At 36.9% G+C, this 22,684-nt stretch overlaps 1 protein-coding gene across 1 annotated transcript; it reads right to left on the minus strand.

Annotated features, from left to right (window-relative positions):
- Positions 1-4,280: 4,280 nt before the first annotated feature.
- On the minus strand, positions 4,281-4,625 carry MS3_00010533 (uncharacterized protein; the record flags this gene model as incomplete). Its single annotated transcript, XM_051218907.1, has 1 exon — positions 4,281-4,625. One exon carries the CDS (start codon positions 4,623-4,625, stop codon positions 4,281-4,283), a length of 345 nt encoding a protein of 114 aa, XP_051064061.1.
- Between the last annotated feature and the right edge of the window lie 18,059 nt (positions 4,626-22,684).

A 22,684-nucleotide genomic window follows, 5' to 3' on the forward strand; every position in this document is an offset into this window, starting at 1 on the left:
TTCACATTCCAGTTGCAATTTCTCGTTAAGAATCGGTTCTGTGTTTGGACATTGGTGAGATTTCCACTGTTCAGCAAGACATCGAATTGTATTTAATTCTTTTTCATATTTTTCTTTATGCTCAGTAATAGTCTGTTGTAGTTTAATTATTTCTTCACTATGTTTTACTCTCAACATATCTTCTTTTAAATGATGCTCATTTATTAGCTGACTACATTTCTGTTCAATTGAAATATTACAAATGAGAACTTTTTTCAAATGTTATTCATTTATTCTGAGAACAAACAGCAAATTTGTTTGTATCATTTACTCCCCAAATCATACTACTACAAGAAAATATGTTTATAGGATGAACTCATTTAGATATATCATTGTCAATAGACATCCTTTGAGAGTCAAACTCTCTATGTAGTCATGTTTTAACTGTATTTATTCATTTTATTTGTTTATGTTACTAAAAGCATATTTAGAAAATTTAATATTCAATATAATGACAGAACTATGATTATTAGACGTCTTGGCAACTATTTTATTGGGTAGACTTACTACAGTCTAAAGAACAAACAGCAAGAACAGGTGAAAAAAACTCCAGTATATCAGATTCTCTTATATAAATAGGCATCGAAACACGATATGATGATGCAAACTTTAAAATAGCACACTGTATATGGAGCAATTCTTTCTTACTTAAATGATCATGTCCATTTGGAGTAATCACAACTTGAGAAAACAGGAAACAAAATGTGACAAAGAAAAGTAGGATTCCAGATCATCTGGACCATATTTATATGTATACGTGGATTTTCGTTTTCGTTTGTATATATCAGCAAACAGAGAGCTAGACAACACATTCTTTCCAGGTTTTGTATAAGTAAAACAAAATATGTAGTAAACTGCCAGAAAATATCGTCAACCTGTCGTCATTCGGTTAGAAATGAATAGTTTTTTTCAAAATTTCTGTCCATATAAATCAAATATTGGATTGATATTGTGAGCTCTGGTTTGCCTGTGCGTAGATGAGGCCGTTAATATGGAACAAAACATACTGTTGTGAAGCATCAGCGAATAAAAACATAAACCAAAAGAATATTCAATCATAAAAAGGAAGATTACATCTTAACGCTGTCAGGTGTTTGCCAAAAGACGTAGTAATTCGAAGGCAATTTAGTATTTCTGAAGTAGCTATTGAAATAGCTCTACCTATGACTCTCCTATGGCTAGCGCTTGGAGGAAGACCAAGTGCCGATGGACTGGAAAGAAGGATACCTCGTCGACATATCAAAGTAAGAAGATCCCAGAGAGTGTGAGAACTACAGAGGTATCACACTACTGTCAGTATCCAGAAACGTTTTCAACAGTGTTGCTGAACAGAATGAAAGACGCAGTAGACACCTAGCTTCAAGATCAACAGGGCGAATTCCGTAAGTATCAGTCGTGTACAAACCGAATCGCGACACTGCGGATCATTTTTGAGCAATCAATTGAATGGGATTCGTCACCATACATCAACTTTCTTCGACTATGAGAAAGTGTTTGACAGTGTGGATAGAAGGACCTTATGGAACCTTCGTATATACTACAGTGTGCCTGAGAAGATTGTCAGCATCATACGGAATCCATGAGACGGACTACACCGTAAAGTCGTGAATGGGGGTCAGCTGACAGACGTATTCCGAGTGAAGACTAGTGTCAGGCAAGTCTGCTTACTCTATCTCTCTCTTTCTTCCGGTGGTTGACTGGATTATCAAGACTTCGACATCTCAGGGAAAGCACAGAATACAATGGACAGCTTGGATACAAACAGACGATTTGGACTTCGCAGATGACCTAGCCCTTCTATCCCATACACATGAGCAAATGCAGGTCATGATAACCAGTGTAGCAAAAGCCTCTGCATCAGTAAGCCTCAACATACACAAGGGAAAAAGTAGGATCCTCAAATACAACACGGAGAATACCAGCACAATCACACTTGATGGAAGACCTCTGGAAGAGATAGAGAGTTTTACGTACCTGGACCGCATCATTGATCAACAACGTGGGGTCTAATACACATGTAAAGGCACGGACTGGCAAAGTAAGGGCCACATTTCTACAAATGAAGGACATGTGGAGCTCGAAACAACTGCCAGACAACAAAGTCACAATCTTCAATACGAATATCAAGACAGTTCTACTGTACAGAGCTGAGACTTGGAGAACTACTACAACTATCATCAAGAAATTACAAGTATTTATAAACAGCTGTCTACGCAAGACGCTGAATATCCGTTGGCCGGATACCATCAGCAACAGTCTACTGTGGGAGAGAACAGACCAGTTTCCAGCTGAAGAGAAAATTAGCAAAAGACGCTGGAAGTGGATAGGACATAAATTACGGAAATCATCAAACTGGATCACAAAGCAAGTGCTAACTTCAAATCCTAAAAGGGAACGGAAAATGGGAAGGCCAAAGAACACACTGCGACGAGAATTGGAAAGAGACATCAAAAAGATGAATAACAATTGGAAACAAATATAATGGATTGCCCAGAATAGAAACCGATGGAGAATGCGAGTAGGCAGCCTATGCTTCTCCACGAGAGGTAAGAGGCGTAAGTAAGTAAGCTATTGAAATGGGATATAAAGAATTATTTCAGGTCAGCCGATATATATAAGAACTTATTAGACCGCGAAAATAATTTCATCGAAATTAAAAGTTTATATTAGTATTTTAACAAAATATTTAGACGTTTATGATCAAAATGTCGTTTCGACAATTACCGAAGATTTCTTAGATATGGAATCAAAGCTAACCTGGTAGGACGCTGTTTCACAACTATTTCATATATCAACTCTGAAGGATTGATTAGTCTGAATGAACTTTTTCCAAGCATTTAACTAGGACTAACAGAAATAGTAATAAAGAGTGGTAATTGATAGATTATAGACTATCTAGAAATTCATGAGAAACTGAAAGGATACCATCATTAGTTTCATTTATTGAAATGATTATTTTTAATTGCTAAACATTTGTCAACAAGTATATTCCCAGTGAGTATATTCTGTTTACATAACTATCAAAGAGTTGATCTAAGCAAACTAATCTCCAAATGATAGATAAGATATATATGTATTGCACTTCTGACGTGAATAAAATTAAATATCCATTTGACAACTAAGTGCTTCAGTCTGTAAAGTGATGGTTTTAATTTGATATGTTTTCTTGTGGCAGATAAAGAAATGAGCAACGCCCCTAAAATGCTATTACACATGAGGGTAGCTTTAATATGTTTTATTGTAGATTTTATCAACAGTTCTTACAAATAAACTAGTAATGAATCTATAAAATCTGAACTTCAGAGTAAATAGAAAAGTTGTAATACGACTAACTCAACCACAATTTAGCCACTTAACATCCATCGCTAAATGTTTATGAACACTATGTTCTTCTTCCGACTCCTTCTGAAGCTCTAATAATGTTGTGTCCCAGATTTAAGGCACTGACCGTGCAGCTACCTAATAACTCAACTGAGAAACAGATTTACTAGGACGAGTATATAAGCTAAAGGAAGTTTACTGGATGAGGTTTCTGATCGTTTCTGTAAAAAACACTCTAGTAAAGTAACTTTTGTCTTATCTACTCACCCGCTTTAAAATGATTATGTCACTCCATAAAAAGGCTCATGATAACCCGTCAAATCACCTAATTTGGAAATGTTTCTCGAATTATTAGTTAAATTGTACGGATGCTCAACACGGCGAGTGAAGTGTTATTTTGCTAGTGCTTCGGGGATGTGGCTACATCAGAAATGTGATATAAATCATCCAGATTGTTACTAAGTATTCAGACCTCGGATGGCTGCGATTTGTAACTCATGATAATGATTTTTCTTGATTTGACATCTCTGTGTTAGATAGTCTTATTGTGAAGCTATCATTGTTTAACCAAATTTCATCATTAACGCAAACTTCAGACAGAAGCGAGTTATTAGAACGCATCCATAAGTAATGAATAGCTTATCCTGTTTACGGTGACTAAATTGTTGTCAAAAATTTTATTTTATTGCTTACATTTTTGCTATATTTTTCCTTGAATACTTAATTTTCATAACTGTAATTGATTGTGAAAGTGGAATGCCTAGTGATGAGCATCTTATACACCCGGTTTATTTTCAGGAACCTTCATAACCAGTTGGCCTGGAGAGGTGAAAGTTTAAGTTGGATAAAGTTTAAATTTGGGTCTGGCGTGATTAACTTCACTTTGCAACGGCATAAAAAAATTACAATACACTCAACTATTACAAATAACTCACAGATTCCATGTTGATGATTTCCAACTCTTTTTCACTAATACTCTTTTCTAAGAAGGCTATGGTGTTCCCGAATCCTTTCTCCTCTTCAAGTCTAAGCTCTAAATCTCTCAGTTTCAGTTCATAGGAACTCTTTAGTTTGATAATTTCATTTTCGTGTTGCTTGGAAGTCTCCTTAAGTAGATCAACAGAATCCTCACCACGTGAGTTCAACATGCAAACCACTTTTGTCAATTGTGCAATCTTTTTAGACATTTTATAGTGAATATCCTGGTCATGTCCCAACAGGTTGTTTGTCATGTAGGACTTGTAGTCGAAGGAGTATGCAGGCATAATTTTTAGTTGCTAATAATAACAAGGAATGTGCAACTCAATCCAACTGCTGGAAATGTCTTACGTGTAGAATAAAAAGCGCGATGCAAATACTGAGAGGTTAGCTTCCGGCATAAAGGCACGCTGTGTGTTGCGTGTAAAAAGAAAGAAGAGTCTTTTCTGAAGAAACCTAGAATATAAGAACAAAAAATTAACAGATAACTAACTAATAACACATGGATCTATTGTGTTTAGCCATAAAAAACATTCGAAGGCAATTCATAGTGAAAATGGCACATGACTAAGACAATATGAGAAACTAGGTTTCAGGGTAGCAACAATTCGAATGCGTTACAGGTGTCACTATCAAAATATTGACTACGTTACTGTAGGCACCGACCTAGACAAAATATAAATTTAAACTGACTGACCAGTAGTTCATTTTACCTTAGCAGGACTCCGTTAGAGCACCTTTTAATCCTGAAGTTGGTTCTGAAAATGAAGGACTGTTCAATTGTAGTTTATTTTTTCGCGTTTGTGGCTCCTTGGTTCCATATTCTCATGTTACGAGTTGAAGTCTGTAGCGGTAAATAAATCCCCAAATAAATAGTCCTGTAAGTCCCCGACATTGTCATTGATCCTATTGGTTCTACTAGGCACACCCAGATAGATGCGCTCGGTAACGCACCCTCAACAGATCACGAGTTGGTACGCCGTACCACGAACCCCTTGCAACTGTTAGCCAACTTCGACCAAACGCTTCTCAACATGTCGATAGCTTTCCAGATAAATCTTCGAACTGCTTCATTTCTGACTTCTGATTTGACTGAGCTGGCATACCTTGATCATAAAGGTGGAATGTGTAAAGATGTTGCCAAACTCTGAATACCTATGACATCTTTAGGATGTCAGTAGTCGCTTTTCCAAACTTTTATTTATAGATTGAGTATACGAATGCGAAATAGTAGACAAACTGTATTACCTAAGATACGGACTAGAAACCTCGTCCAAAAGCAGGTGGCCGAAATTCTATAATTTCCTGATCCGATCGGAGTCATTTTGCAATATCTTTATGAATCCGAATGGTACAGGAACATAAGTGAAGGAAATACGTGAAATGTGGTTTCCTAAGACAAAGCTCGGTAAAACTGTCTTACTTGTCTGTCACGATTAGTCATCTTAAATATAGTGAATCTTTTAGTTCCCTATAGTACCCTTGCGAAGTCAGTAAGACCACTGAACCGTAATAAAATGTTCGGAAAACTGACTTCTTAACATGCAGTAATTCTCTGAATTTCGTCAAGTTCAATGATAATCACTCCCGATTGATAAATCCCATTATATCTGAAAAAGGGGTGTGGGAAATGGTGGGTTCAGGGGATTTACTCAGGTTTTACGTGTCAAACAGATACATTCAGAACCATTATATATATATATATATATATATATATATATATATATTTGGTTGTGAATCGAAACACTCTTCCAGAATTGGAAACACTGTGTTATAAAGCAAGCAAAAATTATCTTTTGAACGAATCTGTGCGCGGTCTGTCCAGACAGAATAGAACAACATTTGTTTGTTGCGACTGGTAATTTTCTCACATCCTTTATCAACCTCCTTATTTATTGTAATTTAGATTTGATTGCTTGAACAATTATTGGTTGAATAGCTGGGTGGTCATATTTATTTGGGTAACAGTGTACATAGAAATCTATAATGAATTTCAGAACCGTCATTTTACCCAGTCACTTTGTTTTGGTTTCAACCAGGCGAGGGCGCGTATGTAACCCATCTAGACAGCTATTCTTCAGTCCAAACCTTAGTTTGGATTTAAAATATATACGTAATGTGGAGTGAATTTTTGGTGTTTATCCCAATTTTTATTATATGTGTCCCTATTGTTCATATTTTATTACGATTACTTGGAGTTCTTCTTCGTAGTTTGTCTTCATCTTGGAAATACTAGATGTATTAGAGTCACATTTACATAATCCATCAGACATCACATTATTGAAATGACACTTTAATCAAGCTAGCGTTGAAGTACATTTCTGTCACACATCACTCACATTTCTTGTTGAATGTAAATCTTTGCATTAGTTGTATGGTTAGCTTCAGAGATCGTATGGTATGAGTATGGGTTGCAACCGACAGTGCCAAAACGTTTCTCTCTTAAACCTGTACATCACCAACTTTAACCTCTGTCGAATGATTGGGGGCCTACTCCAGTTAGACGGGAGTGGTGTGATCAACAGTTAATGTCAAAATTATACCCCACGGTCAGCACCTAGTGTGTATTACTCCTTCATCACACCAAGATACTATGGAATCTTTGAAGACCGCACAACGCAAAGGACGCTATCGCGGAAACATTTTAGTAAAAATGAATATAGAGAATATAGTGGAACTGCCATCGCATGAGCCAGTCCACAACATACGATTAAATGACGCTTGTTGGTTGCCCTTGATCTTGACGACCATCGACGATCTGCTCGATATTCAGTGACCCAACTTACGGATGACTTGACTAGATCTCAGTGACATTTCACTGACCCTAGAAATGTCCAACACTAAACGGCTTCACAGATGGCTGAATGCGGAAGTCTTTACAAAATAGCAGTCTAGAAGTTACTACATGTGCGCTTCTTCACCATGCGATGAAAATATATTAAATATACGTACTGTTACGTGTACACGGATGTGTAACAAATTATACACTGTAACCATATTGAGACTTTCTAGTACATTATATTATAAATAATGGTAATAATCACCAGAATTTGCCGCCGTAAGAAATTAGCGTTGCGTACATCAAAGACTGTAACACATTTTCACGTTAGTCCTATTTTTATCTGTCTCTAGTTTCTACTCAAAGTTAGCAGCACTTTTTAGTGGAACATATTATATTCTTATAGTGTCTTCATTAATTCAATACTTCATGTTTGCATTAAAATTATTACGTTAAGTCTGACGGGTTTCATGCAGCAGTCTCCTTTTCATTCACTAACGTACAAATGTTATCGTGCACGTCTTAACGAATACCAGATCCAATCTTGCCCTCCAGCATTCTTCATCTATCATGTTAAGTACCGACGGCCACCTTTTAGCTATTACAAACCTTATTTATATTTACGGTTATTTAAGCCATGGAAGACAGAAAAACTAATTTAATAGCTATGGAAATGAGAAGATACATTCTGGTTTAAGCAGACTTCAAAAGAATGAAAAGAAGCTGGAAACAACTGGAAAAGATTGCACAGAACATAAATTCACTGAGAATGCTGGTTGACAGCCACTGTTCGTCCACGAGAGTTAAAGGATCACCGAATTATTCCTTCTAAGTGTCATGTCCTCTTTTTCCACCACAGGTATTCAAATAACTCACCAACCTCATGGACGCTGATCAGCTAAGGTCAATGATAAGAAGTTCATAATGTCTTAGGTTCTTGTGAGTCGCTCAATGTTTTGTTTTCTTACTCCCAAAAATTTGCAATTCTAAACTCTTGCATATTCTTTGATTTGCTATTTATCCTTATCATCTCTAAACCACATTTAATCTGACTTGTGTTTTATAACTTATACCATTAGTTATCTTCATAGCAGTGTGATATACCAAATGGATATTTAACCCATAATACAAATGCTTTGACCATCTGATTTGCTTGTGACATGAAACTAGTAGAGACAGTATATTCCAACAAGGAGCTTAGATTGAAGCAATATTCATACACACCACAAAAGTAAGAAAGCCTAACATCACAAAAGGAGGGAGGGTGGCGTTGCTGACCAGCCAATATGATGACGGGGAAATAAATTCGGTCCACTGATATCTGTGGGGCAGAACATGTTAAATTAAGGCTCCTCATGGTCAAGTGTGATGTCGTGAACCAGTGATATTGATGCTAATTCATTATGCAAAATGCCTATTTAGATTGTGTTTGTGACGTTGAGTTGGTTTCACTCCCCGCTGAGTAATGCTATCACAAGCAAAACTAGACAATTTGCTAAAAACACAGCCAGTTTATGATCCCATAAAATCAATAAAAATGGGATAAAATAGCTCCTACGAAAAAGGGAGATAGCCATTTGTGTATGAGAATACTGTTTTTATTACTATTCGTCGGGACGGTTAAGAAGTCAAGCCATGGGTTCTTGTTGTCCTGGAAATCGATTATATTCATTGCCTCATAATTATTACATGCAGTTTTAACATCTTGTGGATGCCATAAAACCACAAAATCAACTCAAATAATGTCAACCAACCTTCGCTTGTTTCCCGGTCTACATGTTTGGTTCATAACTTGGTCTCAGAAAACGATTGCTCTACAGAACCTCACAGGCATGTTTAAAACCCTATAAGGTCTGAAAAACAACGTATTGTGAGTGCAAATTATCAACTACAGATACACAAGCTTTGTGCGAATCACCAATTCGGTCTTCAGATGTAGTGCCATACCTTCGGCAAGAAAACTGGTGACGACGTGAAAATAACCCGTAAGTGCTACATGTGCTATAGGGTCAGTAAAATGTCACTGTGTTCTATCCAAACCGTCTGACAGTTGGGTCCCCCAATGTCTAACAGTTCATATATCTCCGTCAATGCCGAGGACAACCGACGCGCAACCGTTAATCTTACAACATGGACTGGCCCGTGCGGTGATGACCATACTTTCGGTTGTACCTACTCCAACCAATATATTTCTGTAGTAAGGTCCCTCATGTTATGCGGTCTTCAAAGTAGGGACAGTATCTTGATACGAACAACGAGTAAATTTGGCTAGGTGATAACCACGTGATGCAACTTCGAAGTTAGCTGTTGGTCACACCATTCCCGTCTTACTTCAATAGGCTCCCAATCATTACATATAGACCATCTACGTTAGTGATCTACAGTACGAAACACTACGACAAGAAGTTCCGATTATTAGTCAACGTTATCCTCTCCACGGAGGAAGGTTTTACTGTAACTCATAAACATGCATTATGCCTACTTGGAATACGAAAACGGTGATCGAATGTCTTATGATTGAATGTGGCAGATCTTATGAGGTAGATACAGGCACTTGCGAATAGAACTGCCGAGAATTTGCGACATGCCGGTATTTGTGCCGTCACATACTACCGGCCCAAGTGAAAAGACAAAATGTAACAGCCAAGTTCAACCAATTACGAAATACAAACCGCATACCTAATCATGTTCTCGGACAATGCAGACAATCGAAGATAGGTGACACATACCTCCTACAGTAACACGAAAGCTAGAAAATGTACAAACAAAAGATCCCGGTTACAGATGGTAAGAGGTCTGCTATGAATGTTGGAAGAAAAGTCTTCAATTATCACTTAAGAATCATTACCAACTAGGTACGACTCCGATTTCTCGAACGCTTATTTTGTGTCGACTGCTTTATAGTAAAAAGTCATATCTCGGACCATTAGAAACTGTGGAAACTTGGCATAAAAGGTTGTTGGTGTTCACATTTGTAAACTAACCACAAACAGATCCGCATCAGATTTTCTTCTTTTATCAGTAGTAATGACGTATCAATAAAGCCCTGTTCAACTGTTACTTTTAATTTTGTCGTATTTTGTGAGGAGGTATACTGACAATGCAGACGGATTTGTGAAAATCAGAAACGACTGAGTGTTTGCTTTGTGAGTGCCCTTTTTGATTGAGAGAACTTGTAAACAGGTAAAACAGATCCATCTGAATGATAGCTTCATGCATTTGAAATGGTTCATACTATTGCGAAAGTAAACAATTATCAATATTGCAAAATTACAACTAAGGAATGGATGTTTATTAACATTCACAATAAACGAAAGCACTGCATTAGTTTAATTGTTTCACGAGATCGTTACATTATATGTACAAGTTACTCCATCATAGTAACACATACAGGTGACTACTAGAAAGATTTTTAGTGAAAAACAAGATGTATGTTCACCAAGCTTACAAAAGATGTCTTATAAAGAGATGTTCTAGCGTTCGAATGCTCACATTAACAATTTGAGCTCTAGACTTAAAAACTGGCGACAGGGTTGTAGAATTATGGTCTAGTATGATATTAGTACTGCTCTAATAATAGACCTAATCCTAAATTTGTAGATTTGTCATGATATAACTGCCTAATCTATAAGATCTTACGTGGAAGTCACACCATCGACTACACCAACTCACTGTATCGTATCAATTACCAATACATGATATAGAACAAGGTTAGGCTAGAGAAAGAACAATATATTTAATATGAATAGAAGATATAAGGTAACATTCAGCAGAGACCACGCCTGCATGGCCGAGCCATGCCACTCGATCAACTTCAGTCCATTCAATTTATTGTTCGCGCCTTCTCCATTGTTAGGTATTTCTCCGCGTTAAATATTGAATATCTATTTTCTGAGTAGTCTCGTGTTCACAGCTTTGTGGATTGTGTGGCTATTGTCCAATGCCACTACACCACTCTCCCACCAGAATCAACGTGTGTTGATTCGATACCAAATTGGATGGGATCGACGCGCGCCGGAGGTTACCAAGGATAATAAGAATCCTCTGGGTATTGGTAAGCTGAAAGATAAATCAAAAAGAAAGCGGCAGCATCTGGTCGGGAAATACATGTAATAATTTTAAAATATCTGCCTTCATGCTTAAAACGCTTGAAATGAGAATTTGGGTGAAGATTATTTGAACTATAAAGAATGGCATAATAATAATAATAATAATAATAAAACGATGCGTGTTAATAGCCGTTGGTTAATAACTTAACGTATAGGTAGTATTTTGTGTTTAGAAGTATTAAAGTGATGAATATTGTAGAAATATTAATATTGGTATTAGTTTTGGTTTAAATTATAAAATCAAATAACGATTATGCCGGTAAGTTGTCCATATGAATTGAATTCCAAATGCATCTGTATTAGTAGGCTAACTGAAGGAACAAAAGTATACCGTGGAGAAGAATTCCAACTAGTGTTCCAGTTAGTTTGATACGGTTTATTTAGTTACGGGGATATTTTCTCAACCTCATTTTTACTTGACCGTGATAGAATTTAGTAATACTACTAATACACATGAATGGTGATCAAAACAAAGTTTAAATACGTTAGTGTTAATTATATGAATTTTGGACAGATAGCTAGGAACAAATCGTTAAACATGAGCGTATTCGTAAGAGACATGCTCTAGATTCAATGTTCTGATCTGCGATAGACTATTTATTTATATTTATACTTACCGGCTGATTGGGCATACAAGTTAGTTGCAAGTATGCAGTTTATCATGAGGCGGAATACGATTCAATTGAGATATAGTGATTATAAGTTATTGAAATCAGTTAAGTCTATATGTCACATTACTAGGTGATGTGCTGCAAGATGCATTTGGCTAAATAAGTTTTTACAAGATAATTAACCGTGAGTGATGCTCATGTGATTAACAGGGAGAACATAAGTTGTAACCAGGGGAGTACACTCCCAACTCATGTCTATGATAATGGCTTGAACCTTAGTCAGTGTTGGGGTAAATTCGACATTGATGTTTTCAGTTTACAGGAGGTTTGCTCGATTACTTATACTGATTATTTGCATGCATGATTGTGTCGCTAAACCATCAATTAGACTGACAAGGTTTCGAGATATTTACTGAGTGAGCATCTGATAGAGAAACATACTGTAATCATCTGTAGTGAATGAAGATAAAAGAAAAACAACACTGGTGATAATTTTAAGTCAATTTGCTGACCGATTTTGTTAATAATTTCATAATTTTATCAATCATATTACGTGATTGTCAAGTCATGACAATGTTTTATGACGATATCCTGAAACTATTATGTTTAACTAGTTATAGGGTTGATTGAGGATAAGTCAGTGGAAAAATAGGCATTGTTGCTTTAGGTGATTCGAAATTATCAGAAATTTATAACGTTAAAGAATCCGAGACGCCTAATTTAATTGTAAATTTTAATTCAGAAAGATTCGTTTAGTGTTAATTCTAGTAGGCTACGGAGTTTTGATTTTAAACGTTTGTTTAGCCAACAGCTACCTAGGGATTTAGTTATTTGACTAGTGCCGTTGATAGTACCTAAATTTTTAATCTTATTATCTAAACTATGTTCGCATTTTAGGCTGCTAATATGATAAACTAATCCATAGACCGAAATACGATTAGCAACAACGACTATGGGTTTATCGATAAATGTTAAATGTGATTCAGATGATTTCTGAATTTAGAAGACATGAAGATATAGTGCAACGCATGTATGGGCCAGGTTAACATGCAGGTTGTTGACGTATATGACAATTTGAAAATAATGAACATGATCAGAAAGATAATTTTAAAGTTAAGACTGCTTATGAAACTTCAGGCAGGAATATGACGCGTTATAAACATTCCGTAAGAAGTTAATGCATTTAGCCTAGGGACACTTACAAATATATGGCAAAAGCAACTGGAAAACATATACATGTTAAGTACAAAAAAATCATTAAGTAAAATAGCTGAACTCGCCTGGATTATTTTTGAAAATTAGATTATTCAGTGGACGACATATATAACGCCATTCGTGAGTAGTAATGATCCAAAAGTATCCAGAATAAAACATGCAGTATGGCAATTAATTCCAGGGTGCTTGATGGTATTGACATTTTTGCCACTCGCCCGGATTAGGGCAATCGAATGAATCCAGATAATTGTGTGGTTGTTATTGAACGAGCCATCTAAAATGACCTTATGATTGCAGAAAACCTATAGCTGAAACTCACCGTATTTTTTGAGAAGTGTCATCCTTGTTGCTTGGCAATGGAACTCGAAAATATGAAATTAGGCAGGCAGTGGTCGGAAGAAAAGATATTAAAGGATAGTGCATAGTTTAAAACAGGATGAGGTGTTAGGTGACGGAACACTGATAATTAGATCCAGATAACTATTTAGTCCTTGATTGCATTGTTAGTCAATGTATGCTCACGCTATTTACAGGTCATATTTGCTAGAGCTTGATGTTTAAACAAGTCTATGTCGCTGAAGCATGTAAATGCTATTAAAGCTTGTTAACGAACCATCAGAGCTAATTAGTTGATATAGATGATCAACTTTTATTATCGATTGAGCTAGTAAGTTATGTGAACTAGTAGATATAACATTACGATAATATATGTGACCATTAATCAAAGGACTATTAGAATACTGGGTTTACTAAAATAAAAACCGATTGAGAAGGTTAAGGTGGATATAAGGATTAACAATAATAGGTTGCGTTTCTTTAGTTGGGCTCACCAATGTAGAACTATGGTCTACTATTATATTATGACTGCTCTAATAATAGACCTAATCCTAAATTTGTAGATTTGTCATGATATAACTGCCTAATCTATAAGATCTTACGTGGAAGTCACACCATCGACTACAGGGTTAACTTATCAAGAGGTCATTTACCTTTGCTCCGTTTGAAGACTTGTTGGAGCGACAAGAAAAACGTTTCGAACAATTCTAGATTCGTATTCTAGAGACTAACCCAGAAAATGAACCTGAATCAAATGGACCTTACAGATGACCCTTTAAAGTCTCATGTTGACCACTATACTGATTTTATTCATGAACTTCATTTTGATAGTTTCGCTGGTGTCACATTTCAGTCATGGTTCAAGAAATACGAAGATGTATTCAAGTCAACCTAGAGAACTTTGGTGATGCCGCAAAGGTCAGAGTATTGCTACGCGAACTTGACACAGCTGAACATGAGCGCTACACCGATTTCATTCTCTCTAAGAACCCAAAAGACCTTTCGTTTAATCAAACGGTCGTAATTTTGTTACAAACTTTTTGTGAACAGTCATCGTTGTTCAGTATTCGTTACCAATGTCTGAAGTTGGCTAAAGCTGGAGACGATGACTGGGTACAACATAATGGCATATTAAATCGCGAGCGTGAGCGGTTCAAATTATCAGCAATGACAGGGAGACTACTTTAAGTGTCTTGTATTTGCATGCAGCTTGAAGTCACCTGAAGATGCCAACGTCAGAACCAAAATTCTGAGCGAAATTGAACAGTGTCCAAATATAACACTACAAGAAGTGACTGGTGAGTTTCAGAGGTTGGTGAACTTAAAACCTGACACTTCTACGGTTGGAAATAGTGGCCAGCCACCATTCGTGTAGGTAATAAATGGCCAAAAAGATTCTCTTGTACGTAAGGAGGACAGCTCAAACAATCAGCCACCACCCTCATTCTGGCTATGCGGCGAGTAGCATTACAAAACGTCTTGCCCATATAAAAGCTACCGTTGTACTAAATGTCAGCGGAAAGGACATCAAGAATCTTGCAGTAAAGAGAATATATATCGTCGTCCATCGCGACTTCATTTCAGGAGACTTAACCCCAGGCATCAACCAGCCAAATAATGGTAGAACCTATCCAAGCAGGACATGGTCGACGGAAATATGTAATTATCGAGGTTGACGGTCACCGTGCCTGCCCTCAGCTCGACACTGCTTCCGATATCATACTTATTGACTAAGTTTCAGGTGGACTCGAGAAAAAATGTCTTACACAACAGGCTTTTAAGGGGGGAGTTGTGAGGACTGTCCAAGAGTGGACTCGAGGAAGCTCTAAGAAGCTCAGAGATAGCCGATGTTCTATCTAACCGTCTTTTGGAAGAATATTCGAGAATCCCTACGTGTAGCTTCCCTATTAGACAGACGCTAATAACCCCCTATGTGAGGATCTGATGACTACAATGATGATTTCGTTTTTACTGAAAGCTATAAATACCTGAAAGTTCTGTACCGTAAATGACACTGTTTGGAATAGCGTTCCTTTCACTTGTATTTTGTCATCTTACTTGCGACTTGGAAGGGTTCTAGCTTCCAAGCGTTCAACTTATACGCGGCATATTAAGAATATGAGCTCTAGATTTAACACTTACATAATGTTTAATAATGATTAAACTCAATATTGTTTCAACGTACATTAACTAAGCAACTTATGAACGTCCTTGTTCGCCAGTAACCTTTATGGTGGCAAATCATATGTTACGAGTTTTAAAGCCCGGTTCAGCTTCAAATAATTTAACAGTAATCTTACTTGGTTGAGTTAAGATAGATACAAAAACCACGCAAAAAGTGACCTAACATTCACTCAGAATGTGGAAAACAACTAAGTCATACTATTACGTACTGCAATATCGGCTACAAGACAATTACAAATCTCATGAAAATTGACAAGAGAACACAAAATTGCTGTTCACAGCTAAAGAAGAAATTCATTCAAAATACCCGTGGGCACGTAAGATGTGCTCGATAGCTCACAGCTTAACGTATCTCTCTCACTCTTACAGCTATTGTTAGAAGGCGAAACACTCCATAATGTAGTAGCTTCGTGTTATCTTTTAGCAAAATCGTAGTGATATTGGCTCTAAACCACACGATCCTTGAGGTAGAAAACAGGATAATCGAAGAGATTCGTACCATACAGTTAAGAACTAAAGAAGGTCGAGGAACACCGGAACACAAATATATATCATCAAATATGTCATCCCCACCCCAGCTCAAATGTATTCTGTAGAAGTGTTCAGCTGCACACTTTAAATGAGAAGATAGAATGCATCAGAATAGATTACGATGTGTCTAGAATGTGTATTTCGTCATGACAACTAAGCCAATTATCGGAAATTTCCGCTGAATGGAGATCGAATTCATTTATTCTTTCTTTTGTTAAAACAAACCCTTTTAATTTCCGAAAAGTGTTTAAAGGCTTTTTATCTACTATACGTCTAAATTCAGAGTGTTTATATCAACAATAGAACGATTAAGAGGCTTAATTTGCAGATAATCACTTACATCGCATTTCTCAGCCTGCGTTTGCAGTTGGAGAGCCCTTGAACGTCTTGGCATTCCGCCATATTGCATTAAGGACTTTACCTCGCTCAGTGGAAGAAAAGTGTTTGGATAATGCTTAACTACACTTAAGTCAACAAGAAAAAACTTTTGGTTACGAAGTTACTTTGGATAAATAACGTGAGGCAGTTATAAATGGCAAACGAAATTAACAAGACTAATGAATATTCATAAGTGAATTATCGGAGTTCTCATCACGAACTGACATAATCTATAATGCAAGAGTGAACTTGACACCGTAGTCTGATTGGTTCGTTCGAATTCTCCAGCCTGAAATACGCTTGTCTGCCGAAACAGGATTGTTAGCAGAATATGGTCAGTTTTCCAACGAATATCCAAAAATAGACTGACATTTTACCACCCTTAACATCTGTAATAATCAGACATCAGATTGCAAACCGTTTTATGAAGTTTTCAAAGATTTATCTGTACTTCACGGGTTATAAATGTAGAGCTTGTAGGTGAGGTAAGTAAGGTGTATTTCTTGGTGAAAACCATTTAGGTTACCTTTCTTTGTACATGCTTTCAGTAAGCTACACTCCTTTGATAGTATAAAAAATGGATCACAAAACACAATTATGTTACTAAAATGTAACCCAACTGAAAGTGCTTATGAGAATGTTTCAGTTCACTCCGTTTAGTTTCCCATCAAAACAGTACGTAGAAAACGTTCAAATAAACGTGTTCCTCAGAAAAGTTGAGTTTGGAAGTAATTTGTTGCAGAAATACAACCTTCTAATAAACGGCATCACTTTACCGATTTCACGTGAGTACATTTGTGGGTAATCTCTAATCACTTCACACGTAACGGGTTTGGGTTACTTCAAGTGTTACTCATTTACTAGAATTGGTTTCCCAATTTATTTGACAGTGGTTGGTTGGAGGTAGTTGACGAGGCATTCTGGACTAGTGTTACATTTTGATTGGCAACTTGTCCATACAAACTTATCATTTTGTCCCAGATTATACTCCAAGACCTATTCAAATATCAGCTAGTAAAACGTATTAGAGTTTCAGATATTCCGTGTATCGTGCCATTATGGTCGTCATCGTCATTTTCATAACAAGCAAAATTACACAGACTTTGTGTGAACAATTTCTTGTTGTAAGTGGATATTGCGTTTAGATTGGTTGTGGACGGTGGATAACTGTTTGGCTTGTTGAGCGACGAAAATCCACAGATAGATAGGTCAGATTTAGAACAATTTCAGTGAGACATTCCATACTAGTTCCTTGTTTAAGAGAACATGGGTATAGATATATACTGGTCGAACAGGAAATTCTTGGCCTGGTTACCATGTCAATTTGACGATATGATTTTGTACCATGTTACAAGCCAGATCATTGTGAAACGAGTTTGATTATTTTCCATGTAAATACAAATACTAACTTTTAATTCCATGCACTCATTTATGTGATTTAGTAAGTGGTCTCATCTGCGAAGCTCAGTCTCCAATCAAAAGTAAGTCTCTTGTTCATACTGTAATGCTAAAGTTGTAAATTGTTACGCGTTAGAATCAGACGGCACCAGCAGTTTCTTGAATATGTCTACTAAGAAATCCCAGTCTGCAACAAATAAAATGTAACATCCATTTAGCGTCCTCATTATGGACCATCACGACTCAGCTTATTTCCAACGTGTTTTTCACAGTTTGATCAGGAACACCGTCCTTAGTAGGTCTAAAAAGTCATACAAATGAAAAATTATTGAGGAGTCTGTAGAATGCCTGTCTGTAGACTGTCAGAACTCCATAGTAAGTCCTGTTTTCAAAACAGATACTAGACACAAATTTGAAAACTATGGACCTGTAAGCCTAATCGATGTGGTCGTCAAAAGTTTGTAAAAGGTTATTCATAAGGAGTTCTATGACTATTTCGACGAAAACTGGATTCTTTCTGAAAAGCGGAATGGTTATAGAACGGGTTATTCCTGTTTTACTAACTTATTAGTAGTTCGTGGAAGTTGGTGAGCTCTTAAAGACCGAACGTTACTTGTAGGTGTAAGCTACCTTTATTTCAGTAAGGTTTTTGACAAAGACCCCTACAAACGATCGTTATATAAGTTAATTAATAGAGGAGTAGGAGACAATTTATTATTGTAGATAAAATACCTCCTAGTTGGGCGCAAACAAAGAGTATAGGTGAACTCGAAGTTGTCTAGCTGGTAAACTTTGCTTAGCGCAGTGTTTCAGAGTAGTTTCGGGGCCATCGTTGTTCCTCTTGTGCGTTCTTGTATATTACCATCAATGTTGTGTTATATGCTGAAGACGTCAAGATATGGAGAGCAATAAAAGTGAAGGTGGTAGTTAAGAGCTTCATAATGACGTGAGGAAAATATCTGACTGATCTGAAATCTAGCAATTGCCGATAAGTGCTTACAAGTCGACGCTGAAATATTTTTGACTTTGTATATGGCATTCATGTGTCCTAAACTCACGTGTTGCATACAAGCCGCTAGTTCCTGTCCAAAAAGAGACAGTGAGCTGTTGGAAAAGCTTCACAGAACCGCAACTTAGTTGATTCCCGAAACAGCAAAGCTCCTGTACGATGCTCGACTGACTAAACTAAGGCTATTTCCATTGTCATATCAAAGATTCAAGAGCGAGTGAATCACAGTTTTTAAATTGCTTGGTGATCAATTTGCATCTGATATGGCCTTACTTATCTTGTCTTCCAAAACAGGGGAATTTACGGAGATGTTCAAAAAAGTTCACAAACGTATAGCAAACTCCTTGTCAGCTGACCATCGACTATCCCACGGAATCATCAACAAATGGAATTTACTAACTCAACACGTGGTTAGCACTCCATATGTTGACGCTTTCAAAAGAAAGTTGGATCAACTGGTCGACCACCTAGCCTCTTGCTCTATCCAAAATGGTACCGAAACAAGCAAGCAATAATATCCCGCTTAGAGAAAAAGAGATTGATTCAGTATATTATGTAGGAAGTAAAATCACTCACTGTAACTGGAAGCAAACGTTTCTAAAACAAACAGGGAACATGTTTCAAAATCAATCAACATAAGCAGTCAATTTACAAAGTAGCGACCAAAGTACAGCTGTGACAGTATCAAAAACCATTACGTGTGACGTTACTAACGTGGGTCTGTTTTTCTTATTGCAGGGCAGAAAAGAGTAAATGTGCTGGAAGAACAGGAACAAGACCTATGTGGGTTGAAACTTTAGGCCAAACTGTTTTGTAATAAGCCATCCCTTTTGTACCCGAACCGCGTCTTCTAATTTCCAAATATATATCTGTTATCCTAGTACTTTGCGTTCTTGCTCCAGAGGCATTTACTGGTCCTGACTGTTGTATTGTTGTGTCAGATCACTCCTACTCCCAAGTAAACGCTAATAATTCGTGCAACACAGTGGTCCAATAAGGCGACCTTCTTAAAACAGTGTTAAACAAAATACAGATAAACAGCTGGTAAAAGACTGAGTATCATCAAGGAGTTAGTTAAGATCAAAGATTTGTTGGAGATGTACGGCTAAAGCTTGCAAATAAAGCAAGAGGGGAGACGAATATATGAAATTCATACAACAATAAGAGCAGCAATAAATAGGATGAACCATCAAGGTAGTGGTCAGAACGAAATACACACTAGGAGGGTTTTCCTCAACGTCTGCGCGTAAACATAGTGATATTTTAGCACTCTACGAAACCGAGAAAAATGTTGTACTTCAGCATGAAAAGCTAGCTGGTCAATTAAGTTTAGACAAGCTCATCCACGATATTTAATTAGAATGCGAATCGGCAACAGAAACTTTGTTCGGAATGAGGGAACTTATTATCTCTGTAGACACATTTGATTCAACAGTGAAATGAGTCATACGTCAGTGATCAAGCGAAATACGTCGCAAAGTAGACGCCAGTTTGAATTTCAGCTCTTCTACTCTCTCAACTTTCGAGGATAACAGGTGTTCCAATGACTACCCATCATTCAAAAGCTAATGGATCGAGGGGACTATTCCTCCCTTTCCAGCTGTAAATGTATTGTAATGGACTGTTTATTCATAGCTCTGCGACGCGTCAAAAGCCGACCGAATAGCCTTACGGTTTATAACATACGGTTTCATAGGGCTTGATTTGGCACTCGGATCTCCCGGTGCTACCTAAGTAGGATAAACAAGTCCCCAAGATAAATAGTTTTGTAAGCCATCGACAGTGCTAGCTGAAATTGCTCGGTCAAACATCTACCTAACTTCTTATCTCAGCATAGCCGGTAGTACATCTCCTACTATAAATCGACAGTCGCAATTTCTTGCACTTCGATAAACTGACATTTCGTCTAAATATACTTTAACATTCCTTCATCCCCGAGTTTGGTTGTTTTGGCCTTCGAATCATTGAATAAGAAGAGATTTTGCACCTTATGTTGTGTTTGGAAGTCAAAATCCACATACTTTCTGGATTTACTGGCTCGATTCAGACTTTAGTCTAACACTAAAAAAGTAGAGTCATATCTGAGGCATCATACTCAACACTTCATACGCTATTTAATAAAATAACGTTTAAATTTTATTTGGATGCTATTATTCAGTTTTTTCGTAACTACTTGTTCAGTGCAGTGAGTCTGTTATCGGTTTTGGTCAGTACTTTAACCGAGAACACCGTTTCACATATTTGGGTCATAAAGTGTAGTATTAATTCTAGTTGGCATTAATCCTCTTTAAATCTACATACCACTGCACTCTACAATTTTAACTAGCGCAGGCTTTCAGTTTATATATATGTCATATACACCACCCATTAGGATCGTTTGATACCGAATATCGACCTGTCTAGGTTGCTGTATTATATGAAACAGATCTTCTCACGTAATCTCGAGAGTAAAATTTATCCAGTACGCACAGTTTTGTTCTATTTTACATTCAAACGCATACCTATATACTACGTCATTACTATGATCTTCCAGCCACTTCTTCCCCTTCCATTTGTCACTTTTATTGAAGATCACGATACTCTTAAACTTGCCCTAAACACAGTTCATGATTTCCGAACAATCTTAATTCCTCCAACCTAATCTTCGCACTCCTGTTTTTATTTCAACACTTCCCTTAATTCATCTGCTACTACTCACTTTTCAATTATGCCTCAAAAAAGAAAGCTTCTGACTCCAGGCGTCTAACCAAATGTATGAAACGTTCATGATCTAACACTTCTGTCGACACTATTCACGGTGGATATAACGAGTCGTGCTACTCGACTCATCCCGAAACATACAAGCCATTCCAAATATGTTAAAGACTCTGTTGGTAAACCATGATGACAACTATATGGATGACATAAGCAAAATGACGTGAATATTCTCGATTCGCCTAAGTATCTTGTCAACCCAAACCTCTCAGAAATTGCAGATCAAATGGGCGACATAAATAATTTCCTGGATCATGTTGATTCAGAGGCGTTTGAAAGAATAAGACGATCCTACAATGTAATCGTGTTTGATATACCAAGAACACGTTCTAAAACTATTAGGTCTAAGCCGCTTACAACCAGAAACATGAAATACGTACAATGTGCATGCACAAGAATGAAAACAAGTCAACCTAGCTTGTATTTACCGATATTATTCAGATTCAAAACACCTGTAAACGCCAGTGTATTTCCAATTTTATCCAATACCATCATTAAAAAAAGATTATCAGGGATGTTAAAAATCGTTCTCATAGAACACCATGGGAGCAAAAAGCAGGAAAGGCACTAGCATCAATGTCTCAAACGTTTCCTGATCCTAAATGTCATAAAATTAGGTCCGGTTCTGAGAAAAAACTCAGTTTTTAGGTAGGCCGCCATCAATAAACTCTCTTGAATCTCTTAAAATTCAGAACCTAGAATAAAGTAACTTCAAACCAAATGACGTCCATTCCTCTAAAAATGTTGATATAGATCTGACGATGAACAGTTGTGCTGACTATGAATCAGTTAATAAAGTTCAAATTCCCGTCATTGCAACACCCAGTTGCAGTAAATGTGAGACGAATAACGGGGAAAATATCTATAGATATTGTATAACTGACTGTGTGGTTTAAGTTGTCCTACAGATAATCGACTAGAAATGTAAACGCGATACTGGCGACACCATAGTCTATGTGAAAACTACGGTCAGAACAAAAAACATCTTGAATTTAAACTTTATCTATTCCAAAACATAAGAAAAACTGCATTAGTAAAATAA

The sequence above is a fragment of the Schistosoma haematobium genome, assembly GCF_000699445.3.
Source record: "Schistosoma haematobium chromosome Unknown HiC_scaffold_226, whole genome shotgun sequence".
NCBI lineage: Eukaryota > Metazoa > Platyhelminthes > Trematoda > Strigeidida > Schistosomatidae > Schistosoma > Schistosoma haematobium.